The 17,437-nt window shown below is 42.9% G+C and overlaps 1 protein-coding gene across 1 annotated transcript in view; it reads right to left on the reverse strand.

Annotated features, from left to right (window-relative positions):
• Positions 1-17,437, reverse strand: part of Ano4 (anoctamin 4) — a 401,662-nt gene that overhangs the window by 39,104 nt on the left and 345,121 nt on the right. Inside the window, exons 17-19 of the mRNA XM_051172646.1 lie at positions 6,952-7,034; positions 3,630-3,770; positions 1,031-1,195 (exon numbers count right to left, since the gene is read on the reverse strand). Of these exons, the coding sequence (XP_051028603.1) occupies positions 1,031-1,195; positions 3,630-3,770; positions 6,952-7,034 (389 nt within the window). The remainder of the gene's footprint in view (positions 1-1,030; positions 1,196-3,629; positions 3,771-6,951; positions 7,035-17,437) is intronic.

Consider the following 17,437-nt stretch of genomic DNA (forward strand, 5'->3'; position numbering starts at 1 on the left):
GAACATTACAGATGTGTGACACCACGTCTAGTGTAGGTACATTTGGATGGAGTGAAAAAAAAAATAGACGTGTGATGGATAATGCTAGCTTTATATTTAGTTTGAAGAGCTGTAAGAGGGAGGCTACGCGGGGAGCTGATCCCTAAGGGAAGATGCGGAGCTGTATTTGAAAGAAAAAAGGAGAAGGCATGGCCTTGCAAGTTGGCTCAGCAGTTAAGGGCACTTAACACCCAAGCCTAATTACCTTAGACGCACCCCTGGTACCCACATGGTAGAGGAAGTGGTCCACTGGTTTCCGCACACATACCATACTCTGCATGCGCATGCAAGCACGCACGTGTGCGCACGCACAAATAAATAAGCAAATACAGTAAAAAAAAAAATTTAAAATGAAAGTGGTGGAGATCGCCTAGTAGGCAGTTAGTTTCACATGTAAGTCTGAGTGAGGTTCAGGTGAGAGGCAAGAAGCCTGAACTCAACACGAGCAGCACATATATATCACCCTGACACCTTCCTTATTGAGGTGTTCTCAAAGGATGCTTTGGGATGCTGCCGGCCTCACCTTACTCTGAATGAAAAAGGATGGAAGCCAATGCCGCTGAGCTACATCCAAAGGGGAAGACAGTGCTGTCTTATGGAATAAGCAAGGGACACGAGGTCCAGGGATGTCTGTGCCTTGTGCAGAGATCTTTTGTTGTTGTTGTTGTTGGTGGTGGTTTTTTGTGTTTTTTCTTTTTCTTTTTCTTTTTTTTTGTTTTTTCGAGACAGGGTTTCTCTATGTAGCCTCGACTGTCCTGGACTCGCTTTGTAGACCAGGCTGGCCTCGAACTCACAGCGATCTGCCTGCCTCTGCCTCCCGAGTGCTGGGATTAAAGGCGTGCGCCACCACCGCCCGGCCTGAATAAAATCTTTTAAATACCCAGACCTGTCTATGAAACTGCTGGTGCTTTATTACAGACCCTCTGCTTGGAGGAAGAAACCCGTCACAGCAGCCCACAAGTTCCTCCTTGTAGCCTTGTCGCTCACTTACCACGTTCAGCAACATAATGATACAGAAGTTGATGCACACGGCGGTCCCTGTGGTCGCCACCTGAGAGTTGTTCCTGATTAACGCCCACTTAAAGGCAGCGAAGGTGCTGACGGTCACCACCCGGTAAATGACGATCCCGAACACGGCAGCGATTACCACGCAGATCTGGAAGCAAGACAGGAAGACCCTGATGACACGTTTGGGGAAGCAGATCTGTGTTCTGATGAAAAAAAAAAAAAATCAAGTGATGGTGACGCTGCCCCCTTGAAAATACACACTCTTTGTCCTGGAGAACGCTTTCTCTATCTGGGTTTTCTGATCAAGTAGAGGAACCACACTCCTTGAAAGCTGGAGATCTGCCCCAGGGAGTGGGCAACACTCTTTGAGTAACTAAGTGATGAGAGCAACACATATTTATTAAAGAAATCGTATCATGCTTCTGATTACAGTGGTTTGTTTCCTGTTCTTATTGTTCCATGAGGCAAGTAAGGTCCTTTTTGTGTTCTTTCTGCAAGATCGCTTCTCAGCTCACAGGACACCATTCTCTCTACTCTCTGGGGACCCTGGCATTTCATTCTCTGTAAAAAAAAAAAAAAAAAATCTGTCTGTCTATCTATCTATCTATCTATCTATCTATCTATCTATCTATCTATAGTGTGTGTGCACATGCATGGGCATGCATGTCATGGTACATGTATGTAGGTCAGAGGACAAACTTATGGGGTCAGTTTTATCCTTCTACCATGGTCGAGGTACCAAACTCAGCTTGCTGAGCTCAGTGACAAGCACCTTTATCTGCTGAGCCATCATGGCAACCCACAGACATTTTCTCATTGCTTCAGAGAAGGTGAGCATTTTCAACCTTCAAGATGTATTTCCTTTGTCTAGGACACCCATCTGCCCACCTCCTGCCCAACATGCACACAAGTGCACACACACACGTACATAGCCCAGTGAGCACTTCCCAGTCGCTCTTTACTTCTCAGCTTGAGAACCACCGAGAACAGAACCTTCTCCTGAGCACTAGATAGTCTGTGTTGTTGCCAGGGCTCAGCACACTCGCTAGATGGGTGCATCCTCTTTCAGGAGAGTGCTTATCCTTTCTAACAACCTGTTTGATTACTGTCTATCTCTTCCACCAGAAAGTAAGGCCCAGCTGGGCATGTGGCACATGCCTTTAATTCTAGCACTTGGGAGGCAGAGACAGGTGGATCGCTGTGAGTTCAAGGCCAGCCTGGTCTACAAAGCAAGTCCAAGACGGCCAGGGCTACACAGAGAAACCCTGTCTCAAAAAAAAAAAAAAGAAACAAAAACAAAAACAAAAAAACAAAACAAAACAAAAAGAAAGTAAGGTCCAGAAGGCAGGAGTGGTACCTGTATACCCCCGCTATGCGTTGTTGAATAAACTAACAGTGTAACAGACATGTAATATCTTTCTATTGGACACATACACAGACTGGAGCATCTTTTGTTGAAGATTCATGATGATGCATGGGAGCAGTTTATGCTATGTCTTCTATCTCTCTAAGAGTCTGAGACTCCGAACAGTTTTTGAACTTTCATTTGGTGATTCCTAATGGAGACCACGGCCCACTTAATTATATAATGCTGGATTTTAAATACAGTCTCTGTAGTAATCTCCCCTGGTTTATAGATCTCTTTCCTTAAAAAACTTTTTTTTTTTTTTTTTTTTTTGGTAAAAATTTTATTTTCTTCTCACTTCTGGTGTGAAATACACACACACACACACACACACACACACACACACACACATACACACACACACATCTGGAGTATGAATCCTGGCTAGGATGGGCCAGCATGATAGTAACGTAATGGTAATTAAACAAACATTATAATCCTAGAGTTATTGATGGGGAGACAGACGAAGCCTACACTGAAGGTCATACATGGTAGGAACGTGAGGGTGGGGCTACCCGCTGGATTTAGAGTCAGTGGACAGGGCAGAACTCTGGCTACGCTACGAGCTAATAGTACGACTTCACTGCAGCCTCAACCTCCTGGGCTTCACGGTCTGTGCCTGTAGAACAGGAAAACCTAATCTATGTATTTAGACCTCATGTGAGAAATAAGCTGATAAATACAGATATGTGCGTGGAAAGAAAAGCATGGCAGGATCGCTTACAAGTGGCACCGGAAGAAGGGTGTGGGCTTGAGTCTTCTCTATGCTGTCTGCCACCCTTTCCAATCCCATAGTTCCTCACTGCCTAAGAGGAATAGATTGTCTTGGTTTGCCAAAGTTTTGCCCTACACACTGTCTCACGTTTGTGTTCCTTTCAACAGAGCGCAGTGGGACGAGGCAAGAGGGAGGAATATGCCATTAGAGTCGGGTGTCTCAACGCTAATTTATGGGCAGACCCCGGGCAATCTCTTAACCTTTTAGAATCTTAACTGCCTCATCTGTCACACGGAAGTAGCAACGGCATCCCTGAACACCAAATGCAGCGGAGACGATTGAGCATAGTGTGGGAGAGTGCTTTACATAGCCGTGCAAATACCTGGCGTGATTACTGCTGCTATATTAGAGGTTTGTACCTTATAAAACTAAGGAGATTTATTTAAAAAAAAAGTTTCAAACCATGAAGAATATTCCTGATGCAGAAACGATAAGTCTGCTGCATTTATCTGTAAATGCTTGATATGGTTCTGGCTTTCCAGAAATGGGATTCATCCGTTCTTTCTTGGAATACTTGGCTTCAAACTGGGGCCGTATTTCTTCCTGAAAGACAAGCAGACACATCCTTATGTGCTGGAGAGCTACTCACGGCGAGAAACATTCTTTTTAATCCCATTATAAAACGGAGTCCGTAGCTGCCACGCCAGTCAGCCAGTCAGTCAATGGGGTAGGCTTGGTGACATAGCCTGAAGCATTTGGAAGTTGGCCGCTTAAAGAAGATCCATCAATACAGCGATCAAGTCTCAATAGTGTCAAAATTGATGGGATTTAGAATAACATTTTTCTGTTTCCTTACTAACTCTGCCCGAAGAAGCAGTGATATGTAAAACTGACCATCTGCCCTAGTGACTTAGAACAGCTAAGAAACGGTCACTTTTACTACCAGGAAATGACATGGATGGTACAACGAAGTCTTCTGAACAGGCAAATGTTCAAAATCTATTTTCTGATTCATAGACATTATCATTCTTAGCTTTCCTTTTAAAACCTAAAATAGTTTTATTGTTTATTTAAAGTGACTTATTTATTTTAATTTTATGTACACTGGTGTTCTGCCTGCACGTATATCTGTTTGAGGGTGCCAGATCGCCTGGAACTGGAGTTACAGACAGCTGGGAGCTGCCATGTGGGGGCTGGGAATTGAACCCGGGTCCCCTGTCTTAACTTTTGAGACATCTCTCCAGTCCAAGCTTGCTCTGTCTATCTATCTATCTATCTATCTATCTATCTATCTATCTATCTACCTACCTATTTTGTGTGTGTGAGTGTGTATGTGTGTGTGCATGCATAGGCTTATGTGACTAAAATGTATGGTGACTTTACATTTTATTATGCTCCTATGGGAGGTGTCTTATGTGACTAAAATCCATGGAGACTCTACAAATTTAATGCGCTCCTATGGGAGGTGTTCACCTTTAGTCAACAGATACTAAATGCATTCTCAGTTGCCTAAACACCTTCCAAATGTGGCTGTGCCTGAGCTTCCTTCCATCCCAAGCCAAGCTGAGGGTTTTTGTTTCGGTTAGCCGAGCCTCATCCCAGTGTGACTACTTTCCAACTAAGACGCAATTACGGGATTAGGAAAAGATAATCAGCAAGAGACCATACTAGAGTGCTTCTGGTTAATTAAGTACACGTTCTACATGGGTGAACTGGGAAAGGACGGAAAACGAGCAAGACCGGGGTGGGCTGGAGATTAGGTCCGTGTGGCTGGGGCGCTCGGATGAAGATGGCAGGCCAAGGAGGCAGAAGAGAGCCGTGAGCTTGGAGAGCAGGCCTCGTCTGAGGCTAGCCGTTCTCTGTACGGGGACACGGATATGCTTGCCTTCCTTTATTTCAGGCAGCGACATTTGAGCATACGGGGAGGTACTGATTCTTCCGGTTCCTTCTGAAACTCGCAGGTTCTCTGGATACAGCTGTTAAGGGCTGCTGCCCGCAGACTCCCTGTTGGTCTGAGCAGTGCCTTTAGACCCAGAAAAGCCATCCTCTGAGGAATGTTTATGAAACATAAGGGTAAATGTCTTTCAGAATAATAAGGATTGCCGAAGGAAAAATAATCCCAATGTCAAGTATCAAAATTCCTTCTTGTACACCCTAAATAGACACAATGCAACACAAAGAAACCAAGTCAAAAACTACAAATGACCCCAGCACATTCATGGGACTAAGAAGAAAGCCTGCCAAAATTATCTCCCTTGTCAAGCCAATCACAGGGCTAACATTTTCATAATTTTTGTTTCTAAAAAGTCTCATGTTAATATAAAGAAACACACACATGTCCCTTTAGGAAATCAAACTCTTATAGTAGATGTGAGAGGGTTGTGTGTGTGTGTGCGTGTGTGTGTGTGTGTGTGTGTGTATGTATGTATGTATGTATGTATGTATGTATATATTTCAGAGGCATAGCAAGAGCTCTTATGATTTGGAACTTAAGAGAGTTAAGAGAACATAAGAGCAAGGAAAGATGGTTGATGCCCAGATAACACAGGGTCCAACAGAAGAATGCTATGGTAACCAAGTCTAGCATGAACAAATGAGTCAAGAAAAGACAACCAGAATTGGGTACAAATTAAGTAAGAACACAATATATTGAGGTAGACTGGGGGATGGGGACCAAAGTGGTTGGAAAGTGTGCCGACAGAGAAGATTGTAAAGGGCAGGGCTTGCCCTCATTGGCAGCTTGGTCTACAGCTCACCCTGCATTTATCCACACCACCAAAGAAACTACCTGGAGCATCTTCTTTTCCTCATTTAGACACTGATGTAATTCTGAGCTTGTGCATATCTGGGGGGTCTGCTGTGGGCTCAGCAGCCCAGGCCTAGTTTGGAGAGCAGGCCTAGTCCCACAAGTAGTTCCTCAAGGAGGTGGCTTCACATGCCTAGTGATAGGAAATATACAACTGCCTCCTACTAAAGTGAAGAAAGTTGGTGATAGGTAAGGATCGTCCTGAATCCCATGTGTCTCTACAGCCTAGAGCACTGTCTCTTGACTCATGGAATTTTAATTCACTAGCGTGTCAAAATGGAGCTTGAGCACAGGGGTTTGACGGCAGTATAGCCAAATGATGCCAAACTTCCTCAACCCCTCCCCCGTGCTAAAGCTTCATTAGCTTGCCTTGACTTGAGGTCCCCCTGCCTCAACCTCCCTGATGCTAAGGGTCATGGCCATGTCACCCAGACCTTTTTCATGCAAGTAGAAATTCTCTTCTCTTTAAAGACTGGGATTGAAAATGCTTTCTGGATAGCCTGACTTCCATCATCCAGTGACAACTCAAGGTCTGCAGTTTCTGGTGGTCTGTGCTATAAGATGACACTCTGAGGTGAGATATGGATGTGGCCTGTGCTATATAACACTGTGAGGCAAGTGACATAAATGTGGCCTGTGCTATAGAATACTGTGAGGTAAGTGACACAGATGTGGCCTGTGCTATAGAATACTGTGAGGTAAGTGACACAGATGTGGCCTGTGCTAGAAGATACTGTGAGGTGACACAGATGTGGCCTGTGCTATAGAATACTGTGAGGTGACACAGATGTGGCCTGTGCTATAGAATACTGTGAGGTAAGTGACACAGATGTGGCCTGTGCTAGAAGATACTGTGAGGTAAGTGACACAGATGTGGCCTGTGCTAGAAGATACTGTGAGGTAAGTGACACAGATGTGGCCTGTGCTTTAAGATACTGTGAGGTAACTGGCACTCTGAGGTAAGCGACTGGTACAGACCTCCTCTTCTTCCCAGTCGATCAGATCCCAGTCATAGGCAATCACCGCTCTGCGTCTCTTCCAGAATTCCAGGAAAACGGTGGCTGGAACAAACAGAGAACAAAGGTGTTTTCAAACAAAAAGCAGTACTGTTTTCAATGAGTAATGAAGACATTGCAGAGAACAGCCGTTGTTTGGACCCCCCACCCTTTTAAATCAGAATCTCCAACTCAACACCATTTAATTAGGAAAAAATTTTGAGAATTACTAAACATGAGTCAAATAAAATGAAAATTAGAGATTTTGCCTGGAATTAAATTAAGTTGTCTTGCAGGCTGAAGCAGAACAGATTTAACAGATGCAGAGCTCTTGGGATAAATAATACAGAAAACTTTCTTGCCAATGTCTTGCCTACTACTATGGTATTTATTTTTTAAATATAAAAGGCAGCCAGGAGCAGAAAAACAAAACCTGAACTCAGCTAATGTTTGATGGGCAGTAAATTTCCTGCTTCCAAATCCTCTTCAGAAAAAGCATCTTAACCATATTCAGATATATGTGACTATGTTTGTATTTAATGTAAATATCCTAGCCAGGTATAAATCCCACCACACAGGAGGTGAGGTAGAGGCAGGAGGATCTCTATGAGTTCGAGGCCATCCTGGTCTACACTGGGAGTTCCAGCATAGCCAGAACAATATAGAGAAATTCTGTCTTTAAAAATAAAACCAATAAAAACCCTCTTGTTATAAGGATATTGAAGTGGTGGTGGCGCACGCCTTTAATCCCAGCACTCGGGAGGCAGAGCCAGGCGGATCTCTGTGAGTTCGAGGCCAGCCTGGTCTACAGTGTGAGTCCAGGACAGCCAAGGCTACACAGAGAGACCCTGTCTTGAAAAACAGAACAAAAATGAAAGTGTGATTGCAGAACACGTAGTTAACAGCTCTTGGGTGCTTTCTCCACCCACATCACCAAAATAATAACATCAAAGTTTGGAACTTACTATCCTCCTCTTTTGTCTGGCAAAAAACCATGACTGCCATTCCCAGTGTTTGACTGAACAGGTGTCACAGCAAGGCTTACCAACACTCTCTGAGATGCTTTCCTGGTATACAGCAAAGGAACTGTTCCTGGGAGCATGTTTGTTAAAGTACACTCCGTACAGTAGAGAAGTCAACACCGGACTGGAACAGTCCCTTTACATAAGGGAAAAATTACCTCTATGCTACAGAACTCTGTTAGGTCTTTGCATTAGGATGGTCTAGTCTTATCTTAATGAATGTAGACACGTCACCTTAGGGAAAAGAGAGTTCATGTCGCCGCTGGGACACTGCTTTGAAGATGCAGCTTCCTGTAATTTACTTCCCTTGTAGATCTTACAACAATATCAAGTTTTTCACTTACAACTTTATTAATTTTACGTATAAAAGAGGGTTTTCCATTTTCCCCCTCTTCCTTCCCTCATCTCACGTTGTAATCTTCCCACAGTAATGTTCACATGAGCCATCAACCTCAGTCACAAAGGCCAGTGCTCTTATGACGTTAAGTTGACACATTAAGAAAAGGCATCGTCCCTCTTAGCATAGGTAGGTGTAGGGGTAGGGTTTATGTAGATTAGTATTTATATATAGTAACCTCCCCCTGTCTGTGGGGTATACATTCCAACACCTCTACAGATGCCCCAAAACTGTGTATGTTACCAAAGCGTTTGTAGTCTATGCTTTTTACTATTTAGACTTACTAGCAATGCCAACACACATCTTTTCTCCCTTCATTAAGTAGAGAATTGCCGTATTTTTTTTTTTTTTAACTTCAGAAAGCATTTTACAAAAACTCTGTGGCATTTATATATGAACTGCATGGGCATTCTTGAGCTTCAGGCCCGTTGTTAAGACCATTCATAAAGAAAACAACTTCAATACAAGCTCTGTGGTACTGCGATATTCAATCTGATTACTGAAATGGCTTCTCGGAGTGATTAGTATATGGGTGCCATATACAGTGTGGACATCCTGGAGGGCGTGGGGCGTGGGGACAATCCATGTCCTGGAAAGTCGCAAGTGGGCTGTGTAAGATTTCATCATGTAGCTCAGAGCAGTGTACAGTATAAAACATAAGTTATTTCTTGAATTTTATATTTAATATTATTGGGTCACAGTTGACCAGAGTAACTGAAATAGAAAGCAAACAAGCAGAACCAAACACATTGCTTTTTGACTTAGAATTATATACAGTTGAGAAGATGGACAAAGGAAGCTCACAAACGACACTTCATGGTCAGGATATACACCGTACTTAATTATTTTCTCAAGTAAAACAGTCACTGCCAACTTCAAATAAATTTGCAGCAGGCTGTTAAACAATTTTTTCCAAAACCATTGATCGTGCTTATTTATTGAAATTAGACATGGCCACATCCACATGGTCATGAATAACTGGCTTTATTTTGGGATTGAGGAATTAGAAAGTAGATGCATCTTTCCTAGGCTCCTCGTGTTTGTTTTTTTGTTTTTCCTGGACGAAGAGGGAAGATGGCGCCATATGATAGAAGGGGCCTAGCCACTCATCTAAATGGAAATTAGATTCCACCGAAGACCAGGTGTTGGGGCTTCTGGATGGGCGCAGTTGACTTGTACTTCTTTCTGGAGAATGGTTACCAATAGCCAATGGTTACCATTCTGCAAATGGGAAGAAAAAAACAACCACTAAGTGGCTCCCATCTCACTAAGGCATTAGAGCTGTTCAGCAGAAAAATTTTCCTCTTAGACCGTCTCTTAAGCTCCACGCCACACTCCCTGACCAACACACACAGCAAGGAAATGATAGGGCTGAAATTTGGAGCTGATTTGTCATTTAATTACTAGGTTACACTTTAATCCAAACTAGGATTTCATTTCTACTGAAGTGAAAAGATCCTAAAAGAAAAACAAAGTCTAGTTTTCCAATTATTTTGGGGGCACTAGGCTGAAATGGTTATAAATAGGAAGGGGGCTATGTTCCAGGGTTACAGGTCCAGTGAGTAAACCTGGTATTCACTTGTATCTTCCCTGCAGAGATGTAATCTTCTTCCGGGAGGAGGTCAAGGGGCGGGGGAGGGAGGGCTAGAAAAACCGATGCTTATTCCAAAAGCTGCAGGGATACAATGCTACATTGTTTTCCCCTACTGATAACATAATTGGTTTTGAAAGGCACAGTTTGACTCTTTATCTTTGAAATGTCTGTTCTGGAATGCCAAGAGAAGAACAGTTCTGACTGCTAGAAACTAACTGTAAAGACATCTCCCTTATATTTGAAAAATTAAGAGACTTAAAGATCTCATGGTGTGTAACTCCCTCCCAACCTGTCAAAAGTTTGGGTTCCACTTATTTGAATAAATAACAAGAATAAAAGCTGGATAAAATGGGCAGTGTGCACGGAAAGGAATGGGTGGCTTTCAGGTCGAAATGATGGCCTGGTGACTCAAAGCATCTTCAGAGACCTACTTAAGATGACTTTCTTGCTGGATCCTCGACACAGTTTTGTTGGTGGAGTTCCTGTTTTGTAAGCATGAGGTCCTGGGTTTGATTTCCAGGACCAAAAGATTAAAAAGATAAGATTCTTACTTTCTAGGAACTGTAGAATGAATTGTTTCGCACATACAACCGCCTTTCTCACCAATACTAATGTCTTTTAAAACATGGAATTAGTGACATTTACAGACTTTTTTTTTTTTTTTTTTTTTTTTTAACCAGTCATTACTCTCTGAGAATGTTTGTTTGGACAAGGTATGGGGAACTAGAATGATATGCTTTTCTCAAGACACAGGAAACGGGGAAACGAGGCCATTTTCCTGAGAGCTTGAGTTGTAAAATCCACCCAAATGAACATCGTAACGTAGCTAAGAATTATAAACTGGGTACAAAATACAAGAGAGAAAACAAAACCACTTAAGAGGGAGTTGGGAATCAGAACAAAGTGAGGTCTGTATACCAGGTGGGACGGCAGATGGTTCTCAGTTCCTATTGGCTGTGCTGCAGAAAACGCCTCACAATTTTCAAGAGAGAAAAAAAAAAAAAAACTTCACATAAACTCTATTAGCATCAAAACAACAATATTAAGTATAGTTATTAAAGAACCTCAAAAGTGTATTCTTATAGTTTACTAATTTGCAACATCCATAAAAGGGTGGTGTAATACTGTTAACGAGAAATGGAAATGTTCATGAGATACAGTGACATGTCAAAATGAGGTAACTACAGAGTCCAGGAAGTGAGGAATGAAGACACGTTTCCATAAGATCAAAGCTAATCATTGGTACCAGAATCTTTGAGATGAGTACATGAACTTACATGCGGGATGGGGGATTTGTAACTCTCAGGGAGTAAAGGCTTGAGAGGACAATTCGTTAAAGTCTGAGCTACAATAAGATACTCTAAAAATATCCAGATAGAAATCCGGTGCCTAGGGTGTGCTATGCAATAGGAGAAACCACTGCTGATAAAAGAAATGGTTCTCAAGAGCCAGCCCCCACCTACCATTCACTTAACAATTACTAGCACCATTAATTTGAAGTACCAAATAATTTGCTAGATGCAGTGATTTTCATGCTTAAATGACACACGATAGTCCATTTGCTTTCACGAGCGTCCCGACCCAGGGATTCTTGGGAGTCACTTAAATAATATTCTCTGTCCCAGACATATTTTCATATTCTGAATTACACACTGATATTGGAAAAGTCTAGAAGAGAGCCCTGACTCTCCAAGTCAAATTAGCTTTGGGGATTCTGACGTCATTTCTGAGCTGGTAACTGAGGAAATCCCACATGCACTGTAGTTTTTCCAGGGACTAGTTTCATGAGGACATGTTGAGTCTGGGCTTCTTTTCTCTAGAAAGGGACCGAGCTGCAGTGGCCTGGGGACCTTCACTTTCATGCTTGAGGGCCTAACTACTAAAACGTAATAAAATAACTAGGACCCACATGGCTAAAAGACAGTGAAGGAACTATGATAAATGATAGAAGAGTGAATTGAGTGCTCCGCTCACTCAGGGCCGCTGCATCAGCTCATTGCTTAGAGCCACCAGGACACTGGTTAAGTAAGGGGACCAAATTGATGGTCTTAATGTGTCAGGGGGATGGACAGTGAAGTGACGCAAGGTACTGGCTAGGAAGGCCTACATTAGGAGTACTTGAGTGAAAAGAGTGTCTTCTGGACATGACAGGACCGTACTCGTGAACGCATGGCAGCTTTGTTTGCCTTGCCAAGACCTGCACAAGACTAAGCTGCTCGACATTCTATCATGGAGGGGCAAGGGTCTTAATATCTCCACCCATAACTGAGGAACCACTCTGATGGTTGATGGTTTCTGGGAAAGAGAGTCAGCTTTCTCTAAGGGGGTGGCCTCTCATAGGCCAAACATGTCCCAGTCCATCATGTGACACGCATGTGTATATATGGGCGGCATAAATTGGACTTAACGGACAGAGAGTCCTCAAAAGAAGAAATAAAAGTGGCCAAGAAAATATCTCAAAATCTCTGTCATTCTCAACAAGTTAGAAAATGCAAGTGAAAACGCCTTTGAGATTTCATCCTACCTGGGTCTGAATGGGTAAGGTCAACCAGAACACCAGCAACAAAGGCTGGCAAGGATGTGGGGGGCCACTCACTCAGTTTTGGTGGGATTGCCAACTGGTGAAGCCACTCTGGTGGATCTGGTAGGAGGCATAGGGAGAAGTGGGGATGAGTGATCAAAATACAGTGCCCACATCTATGAAATTCTCAAAGAGTCAAAAATGTTAGGTTAAAAAAATGCAAACCAGAAACAGAAATATTTGCAAACATAAAAAGCACTTCTACCAGCACACACAAAACACCTCACGTAACAAAAAGAAGATAAACGTCCTAATAACAAACGAACAAGCAATGTGAAAAAAAAAAAAAAAAAAACACATCACCATGGAAACTATGTAGGTTACAATGAAGCACAAGGACAGATGCTCAACATCGCTGCTCAGTGGGAAACGCAAATCAAAGCTACTGTGTGCTGGCCGTGTACACCCTTGGAAATGACTGTAATTGTAAAGACTGGTAATTCCCGGTGCCTGTGAGCTTGTGGCAAGACACGACTGGTAACTGTCACGGGATGCTGACGTGATGACAAGCCTCTAGAAAACAACCACTTACGATGTTAGATAATTACTTATCATACGATCCAGTCGTGTCACCTGTAATTATGTATCCAAGAAGATATGGATGCAAAGGCTTTTATGAAAACAAAACAAAAAAAAAATGTAGAAAGCAGGCAACTCATTCACTCATTCATGACAGTTTGAACCTGAACTGGGCACAAGTGCCTGTTACGTGGGTAGTACATACACTCTAGGTTAGGCCGACAAAGAGATAGCTCACCATGCTGAGCTAAAAAGGAACAAGCTACTGACTTATAAAGGAAAAGAAATGAATCTTAATAGTCTTAAGTGTAGTGAAAAAAAAAAAAAAATCCAGGCACGAAAATGCCGAGAGTTGCTTCATTTCTAATGTCCTCTGGTGTGAGTGAATGCATCCTGGGAACCAGGTGTGAGGGTGCCAGTGGGTTGACTGACAAGCCAGAAGGAAGCTTCCACTGGATTAAAAAAGGCCATGCCACCAGGATGCTGGTGATTACAACACTGCACACAGCTGACATAACCTGTCTAGTCATCCATGCTGGATTTTGTTGTAAATTATACCTAAATGAGGCTTAGGAGAAACATCCCATGGTTCCAGAACCCGTAGCAAACCACCATTGATATTGCTTCCCCATTTCTTCTGGTCTATATTTGTATCTAATATACTTACCGGACTCATGTTTTACTTGTATGATTTGCTGTGCTTCAGCCTGTACTATAATTAACAACTCAATATACTGGGAGTCTTTTGAGAACAGAGACATCATCGCTGTCATCTATCTGTTGTGGTTTCCTTTATCTCAGGAGGAAGCTCATTAAGACACAGGATGTTTACAAGGAGGTGAGAAAACAGGATGTTCCAAGGGAAGGTGAAACCGTTTCCTCGTCCAGCAGTGGCTTTCAGCCTTCCTAACGCTGCGACCCTTTCATGCAGCTCCTCATGTGGGGGTGACCTCCAACCATAAAATTACTTCTGCTGCTACTTCATAACTGTAATTTTGCAACTGTTGTGAATCATAATCTATGTTTTCCAATGGTCTTAGGAGGCCCCTGTGATAGAGTTCTTTGACCACCCCCTACAAAGGGATTCTGAACCACAGGTTAAGAACTGCTATTTGGGGAAGCTTAGGAAGTAAACAACTCAAAATAGCTTCAGGAAGTTCCCAAAAAGGACCAGATTCAATAGGTCTTTCCTACCCCTAACATATAACCAAAGAGAGACAACTTTAGACAAGTTGCCAAGAAGATGCTTTGACTAGCCAAGGTGCCTGGAAGAAACACAACAGCCATGCTGCCTGCTAAATCCTCGGACCCTCTGAATTACGTGCAAAGGACTCTCGCCATCCTGTTCCGCCGCCTTCAGGTTGTACAGTGTGATCTGGGTTTCTAGGTTTTGTGAGCTGTCACCCACGCTGAGGTGGGCCTTGGTGATAGAGCTTGGAGTCATTTCTGCTCTTCAAGTAAACCCCTCACCCATGTTTCTGTAAGTAACCCCAATAAAACTCATGCTTCACCAAACTGGACTTTGGGGTTGCCTGAACGTTGGTCTTCCATCCGTTCCCTACCTGGGGTGAGTAGATGTTAGTTCGCACCTCTCCAGGTATAGTGTGTGTTTGGTCGGAAACCCTGCTCATCCCCCCACACAAGCTAAGAAACCCCATTTGCTCTTTTTTCCCCAACCCTGCCTGCAAGGAGAAAACTCCCGGCTAACACTTCGTCTTGCCCAGTCTCTGCATTTTACCCCACACCCCAAAACTATAAAACCTCTTTGCTTTAGCCCAGAGCATGACTTCATTGACCTCCACCTGTGAGATCAGTGAACTCACCTGGGAGCTGCCTCTCAATAAACTTGCCTTTACACACTTGATTTGGTTTAAATTGGCTCATTTTGTCAGTGGAGAAACCTATTAGTATCACACAACAACATCCAGTGTCCAGTGGCTAGGTGTGTCCAGTCTGCTAACACCAAGGCCTTAATCGCTGTGCCCTATGGAGGAGACTTTGAAATAGCTCTAGAACAGGGCGGACAGTGTCTGGCTTAAACTTCAGACTCCATTTCTTTTTAGCTACTACATAATTCTGAGTGGGCTTTGCTGTGCCTCTAAGCCCATTTGTCTATAAAATGGACATAGTAATCAATTCTAAAGGTTTATGAAGGAATGATGAATTGTCATATGCACATGGATCTATGCACAGTGGATATTTCGTAATTATACACTTTTTCTGTTTTGACTATACAACACCATTTTATCTAATATTTAATGTAATTTGTGCACCGTGTCACATGCCTTTAATCCAGCACTCTGAAGGCAGAGGCAGACAGATCTCTGTGAGTTCAAGGCCAGCCTGGTTTCCATAGTGAGTTCCAGGACAACCAGAGCTATATCACAAGACCCTGTCTCAAAAGAAAACAAAACCAATATTTAATGTGGGTTTTGAATTGTTTGACAAAGGCATTTTTGTTGGACACTTAGGTAAGATTACAAAAGACGAAGTTAGACAAAATCTCCAGAAACAAAAGGCCAATTATGACAACACTAATTTGAAAAGAGGCAGATTCCCTTGACTAATCCCTTACAGAACTGTACAAAATATTTCAATTTGTAGCAAAATATCCACTATCTTGTCAGTTTGACTAGAGGGTTTATGATGTCTCATTTTGTTTGTTTGCTGGAGGTTAATTTTTAAAACAACATTGGAAGTAAAATTAAGGAAAAGAGAGGACTCGGCAATAAAGATCAGAAGGAGATAATCCACTTCATGACATGTCTCCACCAGCACACCCTTCCTAATGATGCTTTTGTTCTCCATAGGGAGAGAAGCTAATTTATCCCACAATGCTACCCCTGACTCCTTGTGAACAAAGAGGAGCATGGAGGAAAGAGCCATGTTGTACTGTTAGTTCAGAGTCCTGGGTTCGTGGTTCAACTTGAACTAACACAAACGCCAGGGTAGCGGGGGATGGGGGTTGAGGGGTGAGGGGGTGAGAGGGGAGGGGCAGTGCTACAGTCTGGTTCCAAGTGGAGATTTTACTGTTTGACTTGTAAACACAAAGCGAAGGTAATGAACAGCATGTCCACCCAGAGCTCTTGCAAGCTACTCTGCTCCCATCAGCTTGTGCCCAGCAGTGATCCCAAAACACAGAGTGCATTTGTTTTCTTAAACGCTGTAACTTGCCAATCCCAAGCTATGACCCTGACAGGACTAGGCTGAGCTCCGTTAGAAGTGAAGTGCTTCTACATGACGTCATCATCCTAAAGCAACAAAACGGAGGTTCAGGGTGAGCATAATGGTTCATTATCTGAAGGCTGGGATCTCCAAAGCTGAACTGACTGCTTGCAGATAATACCCAAAGTAGAGGAGCTATGGATGCTCATGCTAACTGTTGGCTTGGCTACATGTTGGCTTCTACTTCTGCTTGGCTGTTAATGAGCACTGTGATAGTAGCTTCCTTGGAGGTTGCAGCGGGGAGTAAATGAGCTAATTAATATACGCACAATGGATAGGACGGTGTGTAGCAATAGCCATACACTACTAGCATAAGTGTTGTTACTTTTGGCTGTCCTAGATCACTACACGAGACACGTCCCTTTCTGCAAAGGGACACCTGAGATCACAGATTCTTGCCCTCAAGACAAGCACATTTCTGGGCATAACGTAAGGATGTAAGTGAAAAATTATCAATCAAGATGAAGCAATGTAAAGGGTGAATTATCCAAGGTTCGCTTTGCTTTGAGCGGCCCTAAAATGTTCCTCTGTGCCTAAAGGGTCTTATAAGAAAATCTACTCATATGGCACATATTCCAAAGCAAAGAGCAGCCAAGTCTCTAGTCCATCCACTTCTAATCTCAGACTCTTCTCAATTCCATACACGACCATCAACCAGCCAAGCTTGGCACAGGGACCATCAATAAAACAAACAAACAAACAAACAAACAAACAAAAAGAATTCAATATTTTATAATAGCATTATTGGGGAAGAGGTGAGAAAGTCTACCTTCCAGACAAAAGGCATTGTACCAAACCTTAGGGATTAAATTGTGGAAGAACAAAACTTATCTCAATCAAAAGATTTTTTTGCTGGGTATTGGAAATTGGAGGAATACCGAAGTGGATACAGGAGGTTTGAATTTAACTCCTCGCGGATGACACCAGGAGACTACTCACACACAAACATTCATCATAACACAGTAGGTTAGTGTTCAAGGAAGAGCTAGCTTTGAGGGATGCTGGGTAAGGACGCTTATCACTCTAGCCTTAGTTGTGAGAAAGCTCTTCTTATGTCCACTGGTATTTCCAGCATCTCTTTCCATTTTATATGTGGCCGGAATCAGGAAAAGTTAGGTACCACTCACCTAA

The sequence above is a fragment of the Acomys russatus genome, chromosome 31 (assembly GCF_903995435.1).
Source record: "Acomys russatus chromosome 31, mAcoRus1.1, whole genome shotgun sequence".
Classification (NCBI taxonomy): domain Eukaryota; kingdom Metazoa; phylum Chordata; class Mammalia; order Rodentia; family Muridae; genus Acomys; species Acomys russatus.